This window comes from Somniosus microcephalus, chromosome 5, assembly GCF_052327205.1.
Source record: "Somniosus microcephalus isolate GS21.2 chromosome 5, FLI_Smic_1.0, whole genome shotgun sequence".
Lineage (NCBI taxonomy): Eukaryota > Metazoa > Chordata > Chondrichthyes > Squaliformes > Somniosidae > Somniosus > Somniosus microcephalus.
The window spans coordinates 39,417,617-39,436,205 of NC_140991.1; the positions used below are offsets into that span (position 1 = coordinate 39,417,617).

At 46.4% G+C, this 18,589-nt stretch overlaps 1 protein-coding gene across 5 annotated transcripts in view; it reads left to right on the plus strand.

Moving 5' to 3' along the window:
- ube3c (ubiquitin protein ligase E3C) overlaps nucleotides 1–18,589 on the plus strand; it is a 173,819-nt gene that overhangs the window by 31,310 nt on the left and 123,920 nt on the right. For all 5 annotated transcript variants that reach the window (XM_085987546.1, XM_085987548.1, XM_085987547.1 and 2 more), the window contains exons 4-9: nucleotides 1,000–1,074; nucleotides 2,726–2,872; nucleotides 3,671–3,786; nucleotides 6,300–6,457; nucleotides 8,028–8,190; nucleotides 10,683–10,915. In XM_085987546.1, the coding sequence (XP_085843672.1) occupies nucleotides 1,000–1,074; nucleotides 2,726–2,872; nucleotides 3,671–3,786; nucleotides 6,300–6,457; nucleotides 8,028–8,190; nucleotides 10,683–10,915 (892 nt within the window). The remainder of the gene's footprint in view (nucleotides 1–999; nucleotides 1,075–2,725; nucleotides 2,873–3,670; nucleotides 3,787–6,299; nucleotides 6,458–8,027; nucleotides 8,191–10,682; nucleotides 10,916–18,589) is intronic.

Sequence of the window (18,589 nt, forward strand, 5' to 3'; positions counted from 1 at the left end):
GAGAGGGTGCAGAGGAGGTTCACCAGGATGTTACCAGGGCTGGAGCGCTTCGGCTATGAAGAGAGACTGGGCAGATTGGGTTTGTTTTCCTTGGAGCAGAGGAGGCTGAGGGGGGACATGATTGAGGTGTACAAAGTTATGAGGGGCATAGATAGGATGGATGCTGAGGAGCTTTTTCCCTTAGTAGAGGGGTCAATAACTAGGGGGCATAAATTCAAGGTAAAGGGCGGGAGGTTTAGAGGGGATTTGAGAGAACTTTTTCACCCAGAGGGTGGTTGGAGTCTGGAACTCACTGCCTGAAAGGGTTGTGGAGGCAGGAACCCTCACAACATTGAAGAAGCATTTGGATGAGCACTTGAAATGCCATAACATACAAGGCTACGGACCAAATGCTGGAATATGGGATTAGATTAGACAGGGCTTGATGGCCGGCATGGACACGATGGGCCGAAGGGCCTCTATCCGTGCTGTATAACTCTATGACTCTGTCCAAACTCAGTACCCTGTCCCTGCCTTCCCCCCCCCCCCCCCCCCCCATATCCCTTGATCCCTTTAGCCTTAAGAAATATACAGTATCTAACTCCTTGAATATATTTAATGAATTGGCCTCAACTGCCTTCTGTGGTAGAGAATTCCACCGGTTCACCACTCTGGGTGAAGAAATTCCTCCTCATCTCTGTCCTAAATGGCTTATCTTTAGACTGTGACCCCTGGTTCTGGACTCCCCTGCCATCGGGAACATTCTTCCTGCATCTAGTCGGTCTAGTCCTGTTATAATTTTATATACATGCATATGCTTATGGATTTTCTATAAAACATCCATTTGTTCCAAAAGGTTTGCTGGTGATGGTGTCATGGCACTAGAATGCTTTAGTGGCAGGCTTTGTTACGATTTACCTCAAGGAAGCCAAATTCTTTTGTAAAGAATTGAGTGCTGAGAAAATGTAAAGCAGCCAGATTTGTAGGACAGACTTGTTAACATTTATTTCTTTCCTTCAGGAAGAAAGACGAAGGCAGAGGAACGCAGTTATTATTCAGTCCTTCCTACGGGGATACAGGGACAGAAAACAGCAGGTACTTTGCAGAAATTAATGAAAATGAAACAGTGGAATATTTTAGAGGCTTGAGAATTTAATAAAAGGAGAGCATTTGTGACTTTTTTAGTAGTGGTGCTACCAAGTACATTTTTCTTGGGTTTGTGTGGTAAGATTAGTGACAGCAATGTGGTTGACTCTTAACTGCCCTCTGAAATGGCCTAGCAAGCCACTCAATTGTAATAAAACCGCTCCAAAAAAACAATGAGAGTAAAAGCGGGTGGACCACCCAGTATCGACCTCGGCATCGGCTACGGACATGACAACGGCACACCCAGCCCAGTTGACCCTGCAAAGTCCTCCTCGCCAACCTCTGGGGACTTGTGTCAAAATTGGGAGAGCTGTCCCACAGACTAATCAAGTAACAGCCTGACACATTCATACTCACAATCATACCTTTCAGCCAATGTCCCAATCTCCTCCATCCCACCGGCAGGACAGACCCACTAGGGGTGGTGGCACAGTGGCATGCAGTCAGGAAGGAGTGGCCCTGGGAGTCCTCAACATTGACTCTGAACCCCATGAAGTTTTATGGCTTCAGGTCAAACATGGGCAAGGAAACCTGCTGATTACCACCTACTGCCCTCCCTCAGCTGATGAATCAGTATTCCATGTTGAACACCACTTGGAAGAAGCACCGAGAGTAGCAAGGGCACAGAACGTACTCCTGGGTGGGGGACTTCAATGTCCATCACCAAGAGTGGCTCAGTAGCACCGCGACTGACCGAGCTAGCCGAGTCCTGAAGGAAATAGCTGCCAGTCTGGGCCTGCGACAGGTGGTGAGAGAACTAACATGAGGGGAAAAACCTACTTGACCTCGTCCTCACCAATCTACCTGTTACCGATGCATCTGTCCATGACCGCATTGGTAGCAGTGACAACTGCACAGTCATTGTGGAGCCAAAGTTCCGTCTTTACACTGAGGACACCCTCCATTGTGTTGTGTGACACTACCACTGTGCTAAATGGGTAGATTCAGAACAGATCTAGCAGCTCAAAACTGGGCATCCATGAGGAGCTGTGGGCCATCAGCAGCAGAATTGTATTCCACCACAATCTGTAACCTCATGGCCCAGCATATCCCTCTCTACCATTCCCAGCAAACCAGGGGACCAACCCTGGTTCAATAAGGAGTGCAGAAGAGCATGCCAGGAGCAGCAACAGGCATACCTAAAAATGAGGTGCCAACCTGGGGAAGCTGCAACACAGGACTACATGCATGCTAAAAAGCAGAAGCAGCATGCTATAGACAGAGCTAAGCGATCCCACAATCAGCGGATCAGATCAAAGCTCGAGTCCCTGCCACATCCTGTGGTGAATGGTGGTGGACCATTAAACAACTAACTGGAGGAGGAGGCTCCATTAATATCCCCATCCTCAGTGAGGATTTGGCAACCCTCTGTCAGGGTTTTCAGTTTAAAAAATGCTTGGCGATAGTTAAATTTTTGTAAGTAGGCGAAGAACCCCATTTTAACCAAGGATTTGTATCTTGGTATGGCTATGATGTTTGGATGCTGGAAAGAGGGGAATGTATTGGAAATGGATCAGAAACACCATTCCATCTCGTGCATAAATAATGCGTCTTTTTTTAGAAAATTGAATTCTGATATATTTTGTTATTTCGTTTACAGCATACGATTCAGCGAAGTGAATTTGATCATTGTGTCTCCTTGGCCCAAGCAGGAGGAAATTTTTCTATCAGTGATGGATATAATTTGACTGTTTTAATAAGGAAACTCCTATTTTTTTACAAACAAAATGAAGATTTGGATAGATTGGTAAGAGAAGAAATATGCCATTGCAATCAGCTGCTTGATTTGTATAGCTCCAAATGTACACAGCAGAAGTTGATTCCCCGTCACAAATCACAGAATCACAGAAACCCCACAGTGCAGATAGAGGCCATTTCGGCCCATCGAGCCTGCACCGACACATATCCCACCCAATCCCTGTAACCCCTACACCAACACATATCCCACCCATCAACTGTTGTTTTACACATGAGTTCTTGGCTATATTGTCCCTCTTCCTGATCCTCCCACTGGATCTCCAAGGAGCAACACTACAGCCCTGCAGGTGTGGAATTTACTACCTCAAATATCCAAGGCATTTTCTTTAGCTTAAATATTTAAACACAAGTATTACAAAGCAGAAGGAACGTAGTATACTTAAAACTTTGTTATTCATGTTTTGTACACTTGGGTCAACAACTCTACGAACCTTTTCTAAATTGATATCCTCCTTGTATTTAAAAAGAAGAATCCTTTTCAAGAATGGGCAATCCTCCTTTGCCAAACTTTGTACTTTGGATCCATGGGGAAGGTGCTGGCGGTGGGACAGAGATTGATTGATTTACGACACTGCTTATGCACGTTCCTGTCCAACAGTCTCCTTGGTTTCCCTGTCTGTTGATCTGATGAGCTCACAGTCATCTTTGATGCGTTAGCTGGTTTTGAATGAGCCGGAGACTGACATCATAATGGGAAATTGAGTGTTAAATATTAAAATAAGATTTGTGTTTTTATAAATTGTCCTGTGCAAGATATAAATTAACTTTAATTTCCCCTCTTTTTCAGACATGGATGTGTCAAAATTTGGTTAAGCACAGTGCTCAGTACGTGCAGCAACTAGTTGATTCTAACCATCAAATATGTTTATATCAAATAAAACGTTTATTGGGTTTATGTTGCAGGTAAGCTGTTTATTTATTGCACACTTGGACTACGGTGTGTGCTATGAATGCCTTTAGAATTGGGAGCTTAAAGAGGAGCGGGACCTTTAATTATAATGTGGAGTACTGAAAGAACACTTGTGGGGTGAATTTGTGCTTTGTGTATCAGCAAACAAATGCTAAACTGTTAACATTTCTATTAAAATAGCGAGTGAAGAAAAATTAACAGTTTAAAATAGCATACAAAGGGATTTAAAATGAACATGGTAAGTGTTTGTATGCTAATACTTCACTCTATCACTGTCCTGGTTAGTTTGTGCTGGTCAGTGTTGCGCTCTTCGTGCTAGGTAAATGTGCACCTCTCAGCTGCACAATCGCAGTGATATACTGGTCCAGTGGGAACCAGAATTTGTGTTGCAACCCTTTCCTTGCGATGATCGCTTCCTCTAACTTTAGTCAGCTGTTTCATGTAGAGAATAAGCAGAAGAAGTTGCAGCATTTCCATAACATCAATTTTTCTCCTTTTTTAAAAATTTGGTGCATTTTAATTTGCATATTTAATCTATCCTCTTTGCCTTGCCTCTCTTTCCTGCAGTCAAGAAGATGGCAATGTCTTGTACCCAGGCCTTTGCTGATTCCACTTTGTAACTTGTTGATGGGGGCAGAGCTGTGGTGATCCAGGTTCAGGAAGGCTTGTCTTTACTTTTTTGACACACCCCTCCCATTTTTTTTGTAGATCAAAATTACTAACCCCCTCTCGCACCACAGCACCCTCCGCCCCCAACAACCTCCGCCCCCAACGCCCGCAGCTCCGCAATGGCATAGCCACAATCAGGAACTTGATTGTGTTATGTCATTATTTGAGAAATACCATGTTGACCTACATGAAGGAGATTTATCGATCAATTTTGAGATATATTGCTTTTTATCCCTGTTATCTCAAAAGATTTGCTTTATTACCGGCACTATTTTGTCCTAGTTTGTTTGGTTATTAAATATTATCCCCTAAAGTTATTTCAGCCTTTCGAAGGTTGTCATAACTATAATCTTCCAAAGTTCTCTCGATTCAGGAACTGTTCCTTTAGATTGGAAAATTGCTCATGTCACTCTGCTATTTAAGAATGGCGAGAGGGGAAACCAGGGAATTATAGATCAGTTAGCCAAACGTCTGTTGGGAAATTGCTAGAGTCTATAATTAAGGATAGAGTGACTGAACACGTCAAATTTTAAGTTGATCAGAGAGCCAGCATGGATTTGTGAAAGGTAGGTCATGCCTGACAAACCTGATTGAATTTTTGGAGGAGGTGATTAAAGTTGTGGACAGGGGAATGTCTATGAATGTTATTTATACGGACTTCCAGAAGGCATTTGATAAAGTTCCTCCTAAGAGACTGTTGGCTAAAGTTGAAGCTCGTGGAATTGAAGGCAAATTATTGACCTGGTTAGGAAATCGGCTGAGTGGCAGTGGGCAGAGAGTAGGAATAATGGGCAGGTACTCAACTTGGCAGAATGTGACTAGTGGTGTCCCACAGGGATCTGAGTTGGGGCCTCAACTATTCACTGTATTTATTAACAACTTCAATGACTGGATAGAGAGCCATATATCCAAGTTTGCTGATGACATAAAGATGAGCGGCATTGTAAGCAGTGCAGATGGAAGCATAAAATTACAAAAAGATAATAGATTAAGTGAATTAAAACAATTTGGCACAGTTTTGCCCAATGTAGGCACGTGTGAGGTCATCCACTTTGGACCTAAAAACGATAGATCAGAGTACTTTCTAAATATGAAGCAGAAGCAGTGGGGGTCGATGTACATAATCATTAAAATGTCATGGACAGGTACAAAAAAAAATCACAAAGGGTAATGGATGCTGGCCTTTATATCTAGAGGACTAGAATACAAGGGATGAAAAGTCATGCTGCAGCTATACAGAGCCCTGGTTAGACCACACCTGGAGTACTGTGTTCAATTGGCCTCGGAGGGAGTGCAGTGTAGATTTACTAGAATGATACCTGGACTCCAAGGATTAAGTTACGAGGAGAGATTACATAAACTAGGGTTGTATTCCCTGGAACTTAGAAGATTAAAGGGTGATGTGAACGAAGCTTTGAAGATGTTAGGGGGAACTGATGGGTAGATAGAAACTATTTCTGCTGGTTGGGGAGTCTAGCCTAAAAATTAGAGCCAACCCTTTCAGGAGTGGAGTTAGGAAACACTGCTACTTGCAAAGGGTTGTAGAAGTTTGGAAAACTCTTCAAACAGCAGTTGATGCTGGGTCAATTAATTTTACATCTGAGATTGATAGATTTCTGTTAACCAAAGATATTAAAGGATGCAGAGCATAGGCGGGTATGTGGCGTTCAGTCACAGATTAGTAATGAATGGCGTAACAGGCTCGAGGGGCTTAATGCCCTACTGCTGTTCCTATGTTCCAATTGTGTTGTCATAATGTATTTAAAAAAACTTATTAACTATTTAATTTGTTACCTCATTACATTTTTCAAGTAATGTACTTTTCTTGTCTTCATAGGTTACTGAAGAGCTGTAACAATGAGAGTCTGAATGTTACTGTGCCTTTGAGGATGCTGGAGACCTTTTCCTCAGAAAAAACCTATTTGCCCGTTGTACAGGATGCTAACAGTGTAGCATCGTTAGTTGAACAAATTTTGCACTACATGGTTCAGAAAGGTTAGTAACTTCTAATAACCATGATTAAAATCCTTTGGATGAATGTGTTTTAAAAGATGACTATTAAGCTGGTAAAAATAACCATTTAAACATAACCACAAAACCTACTGTGCTATTTTCAGTTTTAACATTTATAAATAGAGCACACAGAATTGCTGCATGATGTTAGGAAATTTTTGTTGCTATAACCATTTAAATCCAATCTGTGATGGCATGAATTCAGTCTTCATTCATGTCTATCTGACCTACATAACTTGAGGTGCAATTTGTACACTATTAACGTGTCTTTTTGTTCAAAAACCAATGTCACCATGACACCAGATCTTGTGTTTAAATGTGCTTGTCCAAAACTGGCTTTCAATTGTTTAAAATAAGCTACATTTTTTCTTGAAACTAGAACCCAGAAGTTTACAGTGGTGAATGTTCTGCAGTGTGCTTTTAATATGCTTGAAATATAGCTTTGGTTTTCCTGTACAATTCTTACTGTGTTTTCTAAACCAGGTTACTTTTGAAACTATAGGGTAGAAATTCCTATGGACAAAGTTGATATCTAAATTCTTAAACTTCCTGTGTGCTTTTTATTATGCAGTATTAATCAGTTTATGTATAAGATGCCTTATTTTATTTGGATTAGAGGAGAGATGTTCAAAATGGGCATGGGCTGTCCTGCATGTCATGTCATGATATTGCATCAATACCACGTGATCAGCTCCATATGTCCTACATCTTGTCTAATGTTAGGGTAGATTTTATGAAATGTGCATTTCTAGTGCGGTGCTTCACATGCTGGGAACGCACCCATTAATTTTAATGGATGGAAAATCCTGAGGGATGTGCCAACCTCTGCTGAAATTCCAGGTGTGCTCCTGAATTATGGGAGCACAAATTCCCTCTTGTTCCTGTCTACCAAGACTCAAAATCCAATTTCAAAACTTCAATCTTAATCTGATCCATAAGCTTGCTCCCCTGCTGCAGTTCTCCAACCATCTTTGGAATTAATAACAGCCAAAATTTGAAAGTGCAAGCCAGGAGACTACTTATAGCTGACTTGTTGGGCTTCTTGGAACAGAAAGATTTTGTTTATTGTCAAGAGAAACTGTTGGTAATTGAAGCTGGGCATGCATTTGGACACCTTAAGGAGCTAAATCTAAAACTGCTGGTATAATAATGGACTTTGAGACATAGAAATTGTATGTTTCTCATGGGCGGTATTTATTGTACCAAGTCCTGATATTCCATTTGGAGAATCATGGCTACAAACTTCTTTCTTGAGTGGAGGATATTATAGCTGCAGTGTACCTCACATCTTCATAAACAATATTTTATAAAAATGTCCACTTGACTGCGCTTTTGTGGTAAGTGAGCTGAGCACACTCGAGTGGCTATGACTTGGGTGCAAGGTTAACGGATAGTGAGACATCCTGAAGGTAATGTACACTGTAACAGGTGTATTGTTGGTAGCAGTTTACTTGGGAAATAAACCATTCGGTACACATTAATACTTTAAAAGTAATTGAACAATATTTGTTTTTCCCAGATGTATTAACTGGTTCTTTTTGTTTTGTTGCAGGTTACTACAAATCACTTTACATGTTAATTAATCATAGGCTTCCATCAAGTTTAGAGTATTCTGATGTTTCGCGTGTTTCACGCGTTCCACTTGCAATGACACTGTTAGAGAATTTCCTGAAACCACTGCACTTTCAATATGCCTCCTGCCCAGAAGGTTCAAGGTAGGAATAGTGCCGAAGGCAAGCTAGGTGCTTTGCCATAGGAGTCATATTATTGATAACAGTTCATTTAAAAAAAATTAATCAATAATAATAGCTATAAAATAACTATTAAAATAATACATTTTATATTGTAAGCAATGCATAATGTTTGGTTTCATTTAAGGCTTTCAATTTGAAGAAAACAACTTGGAGATCTCTCTCTCCCCACCCCATACCCACGGCCTAGTGGATAAAGATGGTGCCCAGCAATACAAACCAGGAGGTCCCAAGTTCAGTCCCCAGTCTCTGATTAGCCAGGGAAATTCTAATGCTCCATTCAAATTGACCCGAGTTCCTCTAGGGAGGAAAATCCATCAGGATCCCATCCATCCCAGTAAAAGTGGAGAAAAAGGGACAAAATTAGACACAAAATATGTTTTCAGATACATCCATCATGCTTCTGGTTACACACCTTTCGCATTTCTGGTGGGGGAGGAGATGCGAGGTGTGGAAGCCAGTTATTCCCAGCCTATGGAGAAATTTCCCCGGAGGCAGAAATGATCTTCTAATTAACCTCAGGATATCCATATAATCATAATCAACTTTATTGTCATTGTTAGTGCACAAGTGCAGTACAACGAAATGTAGGCTTGCGGCTCCCGAGAGTGTACATTTAGATTAAGACATTTAAACATTCAACATTCATTTGGCTTTAATACATAAACATAACCATAATAAAGTGCATTGGCAGATGTGCAGGCTTTAGAGTTTATTTGTGGAGTTCAGTAGGATGACAGCCCTGGGAAAGAAGCTGTTCCTAAATCTGGTCGTACGGGTGCGAATGCATCTGTAGCGTCTCCCAGATGGCAGGAGGGCGAACAGACTGTGGTTGGGGTGGGTAGGGTCTTTGATGATGGTCCGTGACCATCATCAAATTGACCTCAGAGTTACAACAATTAAATCTTGTCTTAATAGAACAGCCAGTTTGTGCACAGCAGCATCTTGCCAGCAGAATAATATCCCGTGAGTTACAGAAGAACATAAATAGGAGCAGGAGTAGGCCATTCGGCCCCTTGAACCTGCTCCGCCATTCAATAAGACCATGGCTGATCTGCCGTAACTCCATCTTCCGGCCACAGGTACCGCAGCCTTTCCCTTTTAAAATAGCACATCTTTTGACTGCCATAAGCCATGCCATGGAGGTCAACACGTATGGATGTAATATTTAAAGCTCATGTGTTAATGTTACCAGAAGCATCCTTGATCATGCTAGAGGCAGAGAGCAGACTTGTGTCCTGCCCATGGTATGGTAGCATTTGGATTTCCCCCTCACCCCCCTTCATAAGTTTAAGAAAAAGGTTGTCAATGATTTCCTAATCACAGGTAGTCAGCAAGGATTTGAAGCTACTGAGTGAGGAAGTAACCCACCAGGTGATGAGGGCAAATGGAAAAGCAGGTCATATTGCACTGGCATCACATAGCTCCCAGCATTTGATTTTAGAGTATTTCTAGCAGAACCTAAACTAATTTTGTTTTAACTTGATCCGATTTTTCTCCCTTAACTACTTTTCTCCTGAAGGCGGTAATTGATGGGTGGAGATTCCCAGTGTGCTTTATATGATGTATATGGTTTGTATTAGCTGTTTTAGTTCAGGTGAACTAAATTTAGGTTTTATTAGTGCTTTGTTCATTTTTGAAAAGTAGTATCGGATTAAAGTTGGGTGCACTGTTCCATCCCTGATCAACAGAATCAGTGTTTCTCTGTATTGTGTTGAGGTAGGTAAAATAATTTTGTGTTAAAGCAGCATTTTAATCAAAAATTTTACAAGTAAAATATAACTATAGAAAGTTTAGAGCACAGGAGGAACCCATTTGGCCCATTGTGTGCCTCCTCTTTGATGGAGCAACCCAAAACTAATTCCACTGCCTTCTGTAGCCATAAAAAAAAAAAAAATTAGTTGTGACTTTCAAATTTTCCATTCCAAAGGAGGGTAGAGTTAGCAATTTTAAACCTAAAACCAAGAGCCTCACTCAAGGGGGCACAGTTTCACAGGCAACCCTCTGATACCTTACCCCAATAGCTAGACTTCCTTAAGTTGTGAGTTTAAATAGTGAGTGTTGAAGAGCCTATTGACCACTGGGGCCATCACCCTTTTCACAACTGGTGTCCATGCATCGGCACTTACAACAGAGGTTAAAGGTAACTTCAGGAGCGCAACTCCTGGCACAAATTTCCTCAATGTACCTTGGGTATACGGAGATCTGCTTACTCAACGCAGACCAACAACCTTCCTAGTCGGGCTCATTTTTATGTACAAATTCAATTTCTTCACTGAACCATTAGTGGGTTTGAAGGGTAAAGGCACATTGTGTATTTTTTGTGGCTTTAATTTTCAAAAAGGTAGCTGTTGTATATATTAGTATACTTTATAATTTTTGCAGCTTGTAATCAATGTGTTGAATCTATTAACTTTACTATAATTTGTAAATCATGAATATACTTGTCTACACAGGCATCAGGTCTTTGCTGCATTGGCAAAAGAGTTTTTCACTGCATCGTTCACAGACCAGATCTTCAACTTCCTCGTTCCAGCACTGTCTGCTGCAAGGATTTCCTTTCCTTACATACCTTTCATGAATGCACTGTTAATACCGAAGGCAACCTCTTCAGTAGGACTCACTTTTACCAGGGATATGGCACCTTGGCTTCTGTACTTTGTTCTTGCTGTTGGAGAATCACAGATAGGTATGTCGTTTTTTTTTCTTTGGTTTGTATTATACATTGAAGAATCATGTTGTTGTGGCGTTGCCACATTGGGGAAACACTGTGTGTATGTAGATAAACCTGTATAATCCCCTTTTAACTGCTGTATTCCCCTCCCCCCGCAAGACAGTTGCAAGCTGAGAGGAATAAGGCATGTTCAGACTTGCCTGCTGCTGAGAGAAGGAAAACCAATCAGGTTCCAGCAGGTGACCAATCCATGAGTCATCACAGGTTCGCGGGCTGTACGAATTCAGTACTGTATTGTGAGAGTTGGAGTAAAGACCTATTTCTTGTAGCTCACTGTGTTGCCTATTTCTCCCACATTGGTGACCCCGAATGTCGGCGGCCGAAGCCCCCGACTCGCGTAGCCCTACAGAGGCCAGCAACGACCCGACGGCAACCAGCAGCAGCCCGATGTCGGCTGGCGCCATGTCCTTGAAGCTCCCCACCTTCTGGGAACACCAAGCACCGGCTTGGTTCGCGCACACGGAGGCCCAGTTCACCCTTCGCAGGGTTCAAGACGATGAAGAAAGGTACCTCCACATAGTCTCAGCACCAGCAAGCTCCACCGCCGCCGAAGTTCTCGACCTGCTGGGGAACCCACCACAGACCGGCAAGTACTCAACCATTAAGGGCCGCTTGCTGCAGGCTTACGGCCTGTCCGGGGAGGAGAGGGCCCACAGGCTCCTTTCACTATCGGGCCTCGGCGACTCTACCCCGACCCAGTTGATGAGCCGGATGCTTGCGCTCCTGGGCTCTGAACCGCAGTGCTTCTTGTTTCGGGCCCTTTTCCTCAGCAGGTACAGACTGCCCTCACGGGGTCCCCGATCACGGACTGCGTATAACTGGCAGCCGCCGCGGACAAAGTCTTCGCCGTCGCCCAACTTGGCTGTGCTGCCGCGAGGCTCCCCGACACCACCGAGCGCGCGCCGCCACGCCAGGCCACAGAACTATGCTACTACCACGCGCGTTTCGGCCACAAGGCCCAACGCTGCAGAGCACCCTGCTCTTTCGATCAAACCAAGATGCCCGCCCGGCCCAACGCGCCAGCCCCGCGCCGCCGTCTAGGCCTGCTCGACCGCACCCCCGCCGCCACGATGGCCATCGGCACCGCAGGTAAACTGCTGTACATAACCGACTCCCTTTCAGGGCGCAGATTCCTTTGCGACACCGGAGCCGAATGCAGCATAATTCCTGCCTCCCAGCTCGACATCCAGGCAGGCTGCAGTGGCCCACCCCTCGTGGCGGCAAATGGTGCAGCCATCGCTACTTTTGGAAAGTGACGGGCCGAGGTTTGTTTCAACGGCCAGCGATTTACGTGGGATTTCGTGACGGCCTCGGTGGCACATCCCTTGCTGGGCGCCGATTTTCTTTGCGCCCACGGACTCCTGGTCAACGTCCGCGACAGGCGCCTGATCGACGCAGCAACTTTCGCTTCACTGGCCTGCCAGCAGAGCAACAGCCCGGCCCTCGTCGGGTCCTGCTCTGCCCCGGCGGATGACGACTACGCCCGCCTACTCGCAGATTTCCCGAGGCTCACACAACCGACCACCTCAGCCGCGGCAGCCAAGCATGGTGTCGAGCACCACATCGCCACTACGGGATCGCCACTACGGGACCACCAGTGTTCGCCCGAGCCAGACGCCTGGACCCAGCCAAGATGGTGGTGGCCAAGGAAGAATTCGCCACGATGGAGAAACTGGGCATCATCCGCTGCTCGAACAGCCCCTGGTCGTCCCCCCTCCGCATTGTGCCCAAGCCGGGCGGTAGCTGGCGCCCCTGCGGCGACTACAGACGGCTCAAGGACGCCACCACGCCCAATAGATACCCCATTCCGCACATCCAAGACTTCTCGGCGCACCTAGCAGGAAAGTCCGTCTTTTCCAAGGTCGACCTGATTCGCGGCTACCATCAGGTCCCCGTCCGCCACGCAGACGTCCAGAAGACGGCGGTCATCACCCCCTTCGGACTGTTCGAGTTCCTGCGCATGCCCTTAGGGCTCAAGAACGCCGCACAGGCCTTCCAACGGCTCATGGATTCCGTCCTACGGGACCCGAGCTTCCTGTTCGTCTATCTGGATGATATCCTCGTGGCCAGCACCAGCAAGGCCGAGCGCATCGTGCATTTGCGCTCTCTTTTCCAGCGCCTCAGCCAAAACGGGCTAATCGTCTACCCGGCCAAATGCCAGTTCGGAGCAGCCCAAATTGACTTTCTCGGCCACAGAATCTCGCCAAGGGGAGCCATTCCCCTACCTTCGAAGGTGCAGGCGGTGGCGGACTTTCCCCAGCCCACCTCGGTCAAGGCGCTGCAGGAATTTTTGGGGATGGTCAATTTCTATCACCGTTTCGTGCCCAAGGCCGCCTCACTCATGCGCCCCCTCTACGAAGCCACCAGTGGCAAAACGGGCAAAGAGCAACTCACCTGGTCCAGCGAGATGGCGACAGCCTTCCACCAGACCAAAAGCGCCTTGGCCAACGCCACACTACTGGCCCACCCCATCCCGGGCGCCAAGACTGCCCTCACCACGGACGCCTCGGATTACGCCGTCGGCGTTGTCCAGCAACAGTGGGTTGAAGGCGCGTGGCAGCCACTGGCATTTTTCAGCCGACAGCTGCGCAAGAACGAGCAGGCCTACAGCACGTTCGACAGAGAGCTCCTGGCCCTGTTCCTGGCAATCCGGCACTTCCGCTTCCTCCTGGAAATTCGGCCGTTCACCGCATTCGTGGACCACAAGCCGCTTACTTTCGCCATGGCCAAAGTAACCGAACCCTGGTCCGCGCGCCAACTCAACTTCATCTCGGAGTTCACCACGGACATCTGCCACGTCGCCGGCAAGGACAATTTGGTGGCCGACTGCCTCTCGACCCTCGCTCCACGCAGTGCACCTGGGCGTCGACTACGCCAGCATAGCGAGGCCAGCATAGCGCGACCAGGCCGCCGACGCGGAGATCCAGGCCCTCAGGACGTCAACCACCAGCCTCACTCTGGCCGACATCCACTTCCACGCAGCCGGCACAACCCTCCTGTGCGACGTCTCAGTCCCCTCGCCTAGGCCGGTCGTCCCATCCGCCTGGCGCAAGCGAGTTTTCGACATCATCCACGGCCTCTCACATCCAGGGATGCGTGCGTCTCAGAAACTCATGTCCGCCAAGTTCGTCTGCCCTGGACTCCACAAGGATGTGAGAGACTGGACCAACACATGCGTGGCGTGTCAGCGCGCTAAGGTCCAGCAGCACACCAAGGCGCCATTGGAGTGTTTCCCGGTGCCAGAGAGGCGTTTCGACCACGTCCACGTCGCACGGTTTCACACACCTGCTCACGATCGTCGACCGCACCACCAGATGGCCCGAGGCGGTTCCCCTCGCCTCCACCACCACGACCGATGTCGCGCGAGCATTCGTCTCGACATGGGTGGCCCGGTTCGGCGTGCCGACCGACACATCCTCGGACAGAGGCCCCCAGTTCACCTCCCACTAGTGGAATGCCATCACCGCCGGCCTCGGCACCAAATTGCACAGGACAACAGCCTACCACCCGCAGGCCAACGGGCTCTGCGAGCGCTTTCATCGTTCCTTGAAAGCCTCCATCCGCGCCAGCCTGGCCGACACCAGCTGGATCGACAAACTACCCTGGGTCCTCCTGGGATTGCGCACCGCGCCCAAAGAGGACCTCCGTACCTCCGCGGCCGAGATGGTCTACGGCCAACCGCTCAGAGTACCAGGCGACTTACTCCCCCTGAGAACGGAGCAGTGGTCGGCCGCCAGACAGCTTTCCCTGCACCAGGACGCGGCCCAGCAATTCCGCCCAGTGCCCACTTCGCAACACGGCCCGCAGCCGCCCTACGTGCCTCGAGACTTAAGACATGCGGAGTTCGTCTTCGTGCGCCGGGACGCGCACAGAGGCCCGCTGCAGGCACCATACACCGGCCCCTTCTCCGTATTGGAGACGGGGGACGAAGCTTTTCTTATCGAAGTCGGCGGGAAGCCGGACCTTATTTCAGTAGACTGCCTCAAACCGGCGCACCTGGACCTCAGCTTCCTGTTTCGTCCGGCTTCTCCCCCCCCCCCCCCAAACACGGCGGGGCTGATCTCCCGCGTTGGCGGCGGTTACTTCCCGGCCGCCGCCCCACCTTCGCCGGCAGCCAGCCCACCGGCAGACCAGCCAACGAACCAACCGGCCGACCTCCCAGACAGCCCTCCTCACATGCCAGATGGCTACGACAGACGCTACGGCCTTTTGGCCAAACCTCCGCAGAGACTGACTTTTACAGTTAACGAGGATTCTGGGGGGGGCGTATGTGGCGTTGCCACATTGGGGAAACACTGTGTATGTAGATAAACCTGTATAATCCCCTTTTAACTGCTGTAACAAAATTAGGGTTCACGGGATTGGGGGTAATATACTAACATGGATTGAGGATTGGTTAGCAGACAGAAAACAGAGTAGGAATAAACGGGTAATTTTCGAGTTGGCAGGCTGTAACTAGTGGGGTACCGCAATGTTTGGTCAGTGCTTGGGCCTCAGCTATTCACAATCTATATCAGTGATTTGGATGAGGGGACCAAATGTAATATATCCAAGCTTGGTGGGAATGTAAGTTGTGAGGAGGATGCAAAGAGTCTTCAAGGGGATATAGACAAGCTAACTGAGTGGGCAAGAACATGACAAATGGAATATAACGTGGATAAATGTGAAGTTATCCACTTTGGTTCCAGCCCTGCCCAGGTATTTTGCTACCAATGTCCTAGGGAGAGTGTTTGCTAGTGCTGTGGGGGAGGGTTTAAACTAAAATGGCAGGGGGTTGGGAACCTGAGCAGGGAGACAGAGGAAAGGGAAACCAGGATAAAAGCAAAAGATAGGAAGGAGAAAAACAAAAGTGGCAGTCAGAGAAATCAACGGTTTAAATCAAACATGGCCACAGTAAATAATAATTCTAATAGGTCTAAGAGCGTTAAAAAAACAAGCCTGAAGGCTTTGTGTCTTAATGTGAGGAGCATTTGTAATAAGGTGGATGAATTGGCTGCGCAAATAGAAGTAAACAAATATGATTTGGTTGGGATTACGGAAACGTGGCTCAAGGAAGGCCAGGACTAGGACCTCAACATCCAGGGGTATTCGATATTCAGGAAAGATAGGCAAAAAGGAAACGGAGGTGGGGTAGCATTACTGGTTAAAGAAGGGATTTACACAATTGTAATGAAGGATGTTAGCTCTGATGAGGTGGAATCTGTATGGGTAGAATTGAGAAATACTAAGGGGGAAAAAAACGTTAGTGGGAGTGGTTTATAGACCTCCAAACATTAAGGCGGAGGTTGGGGATGGCATTAAAAGAGAAATTAAAGAAGCGTGCAATAAGGGCACAGCAGTCATCATGGGTGACTTTAATCTACATATAGATTGGGCCAACCAAATGAGTAACAATACTGTGGAGGAGGAATTCCTGGAGTGTTTACGGGATGGTTTCCTGGACCAATATGTCAAGGAACCAACCAGAGATCAGGCCATCTTAGATTGGGTATTATGTAACGAAAAAGGATTAATTAGCAATCTTGTTGTAAGAGGCCCCTTGGGTTGGAGCGATCATAATATGATCGAATTCTTCATTAAGATGTAGAATGAAGTAGTTGACTCGGAGACTAGGGTCCTCAATTTAAATAAAGGAAACTATGATGGTCTGAGGAGTGAGTTGGGTAGGATTGATTGGGGAATGTCACTCAAAGGGTTGACGGTGGATAGGCAATGGCAAACATTCAAAGACCGAATGGATGAACTACAGAATTTGTTCATCCCAGTTTGGCATAAAAATAAAACAAAAAAGGTGACCCAACCGTGGCTAACGAGGGAAATTAGGAATAGCATAAGGTCCAAGGAGAGGGCATATAAATTGGCCAGAAAAAGCAATAATCCTGAGGATTGGGAGCAGTTTAGGATTCAACAAAGGAGGACAAAGGGATTAATTAAGAAAGGGAAAATAGAATGAGAGTAAGCTTGCAGAGAACATAAAAACTGACTGTAAAAGCTTTTATAGATATGTGAAGAGAAAAAGATTGGTGAAGTTAAGCGTAGGTCCCTTGCCGTCAGAATCGGGGGAATTTATAATGGGGAACAAAGAAATGGCAGACCAACTGAATACTTATTTTGGTTCTGTCTTCACAAAGGAGGACACAAATAACCTCCCAGAGATGCCGGGGAACATAGGGTCTGATGAAAGGGTGGAACTGAAAGAAATCAGTATTTGTAGGGAAATGGTGTTAGGAAAATTGATGGGACTGAAGGCCGATAAATCCCCAAGGCCTGATAATCTACATCCCAGGGTACTTAAGGAAGTGGCCCTAGAAATAGTAGATGCATTGCTGGTCATCTTCCAGAACTCGATAGACTCTGGAACGGTACCCATGGATTGGCGGGTAGCTAATGTTACCCCACTATTCAAAAAAGGTCATAGAGAAAAGGCGGGGAATTATAGACCAGTAAGCTTGACATCGGTAGTGGGGAAAATGCTAGAGTCCATTATAAAAGATGTAATAGCAGAGCACTTGGAAAGCAGTGACTGGATCGGACAAAGTCAACATGGATTTACAAAAGGTAAATCATGCTTGACTAATCTACTGGAATTTTTTGAGGATGTAATTTGTAAAATAGATAAGGGAGAACCAGTGGATGTGGTGTATTTGGACTTTCAGAAGGCTTTCGATAAGGTCCCGCATAAGAGATTAGCGTGCAAAATTAAGGCACATGGGATTGGGGGCAAGGTATTGACTTGGATAGAGAACTGGTTGGTGGACAGAAAGCAAAGAGTTGGAATAAACGGGTCGTTTTCCAAGTGGCAGGCAGTGACTAGTGGGGTACCGCAAGGATCGGTCCTAGGACCCCAGCTGTTCACAATATATATTAATGATCTGGACGAGGGAATTGGATGTAATATCTCCAAATTTGCAGATGACACAAAGCTGGGGGGGAGGGTATGCTGTGAGGAGGATGTTGTGAAACTCCAGCACGATTTGGACAGGTTGGGTGATTGGGCAGAAACATGGCAAATGCACTATAATGTGGATAAATGTGAGGTTATCCACTTTGGTGGCAAAAACAGGAAGGTAGATTATTATTTGAATGGTAATAGATTGGGAGAAGGGGAAGTGCAAAGAGACCTGGGTGTTCTTGTACACCAGTCGCTGAAGGTAAGCATGCAGGTGCAGCAGGCGGTTAAGAAGGCAAATGGTATGTTGGCCTTCGTAGCAAGAGGGTTCGAGTACAAGAACAAGGATGTCTTGCTGCAGTTGTACAGGGCCTTGGTGAGACCGCACCTTGAGTATTGTGTGCAGTTTTGGTCGCCTTACCTGAGGAAGGACGTTCTTGCCATGGAAGGAGTGTAGCGAAGATTCACCAGGCTGATACCTGGGATGGCAGGAATGACGTATGAGGAGAGATTGTGTCGATTGGGCTTATACTCGCTGGAGTTTAGAAGATTGAGAGGGGATCTCATCGAAACCTATAAAATTCTGTCAGGCCTGGACAGACTAGATGCAGGAAGGATGTTTCTGATGGCCGGGGAGTCCAGAACCAGGGGTCATAGTCTAAGGATAAGGGGTAAACCATTTAGGACTGAAATGAGGAGGAATTTCTTCACCCAGAGAATGGTGAACCTGTGGAATTCTC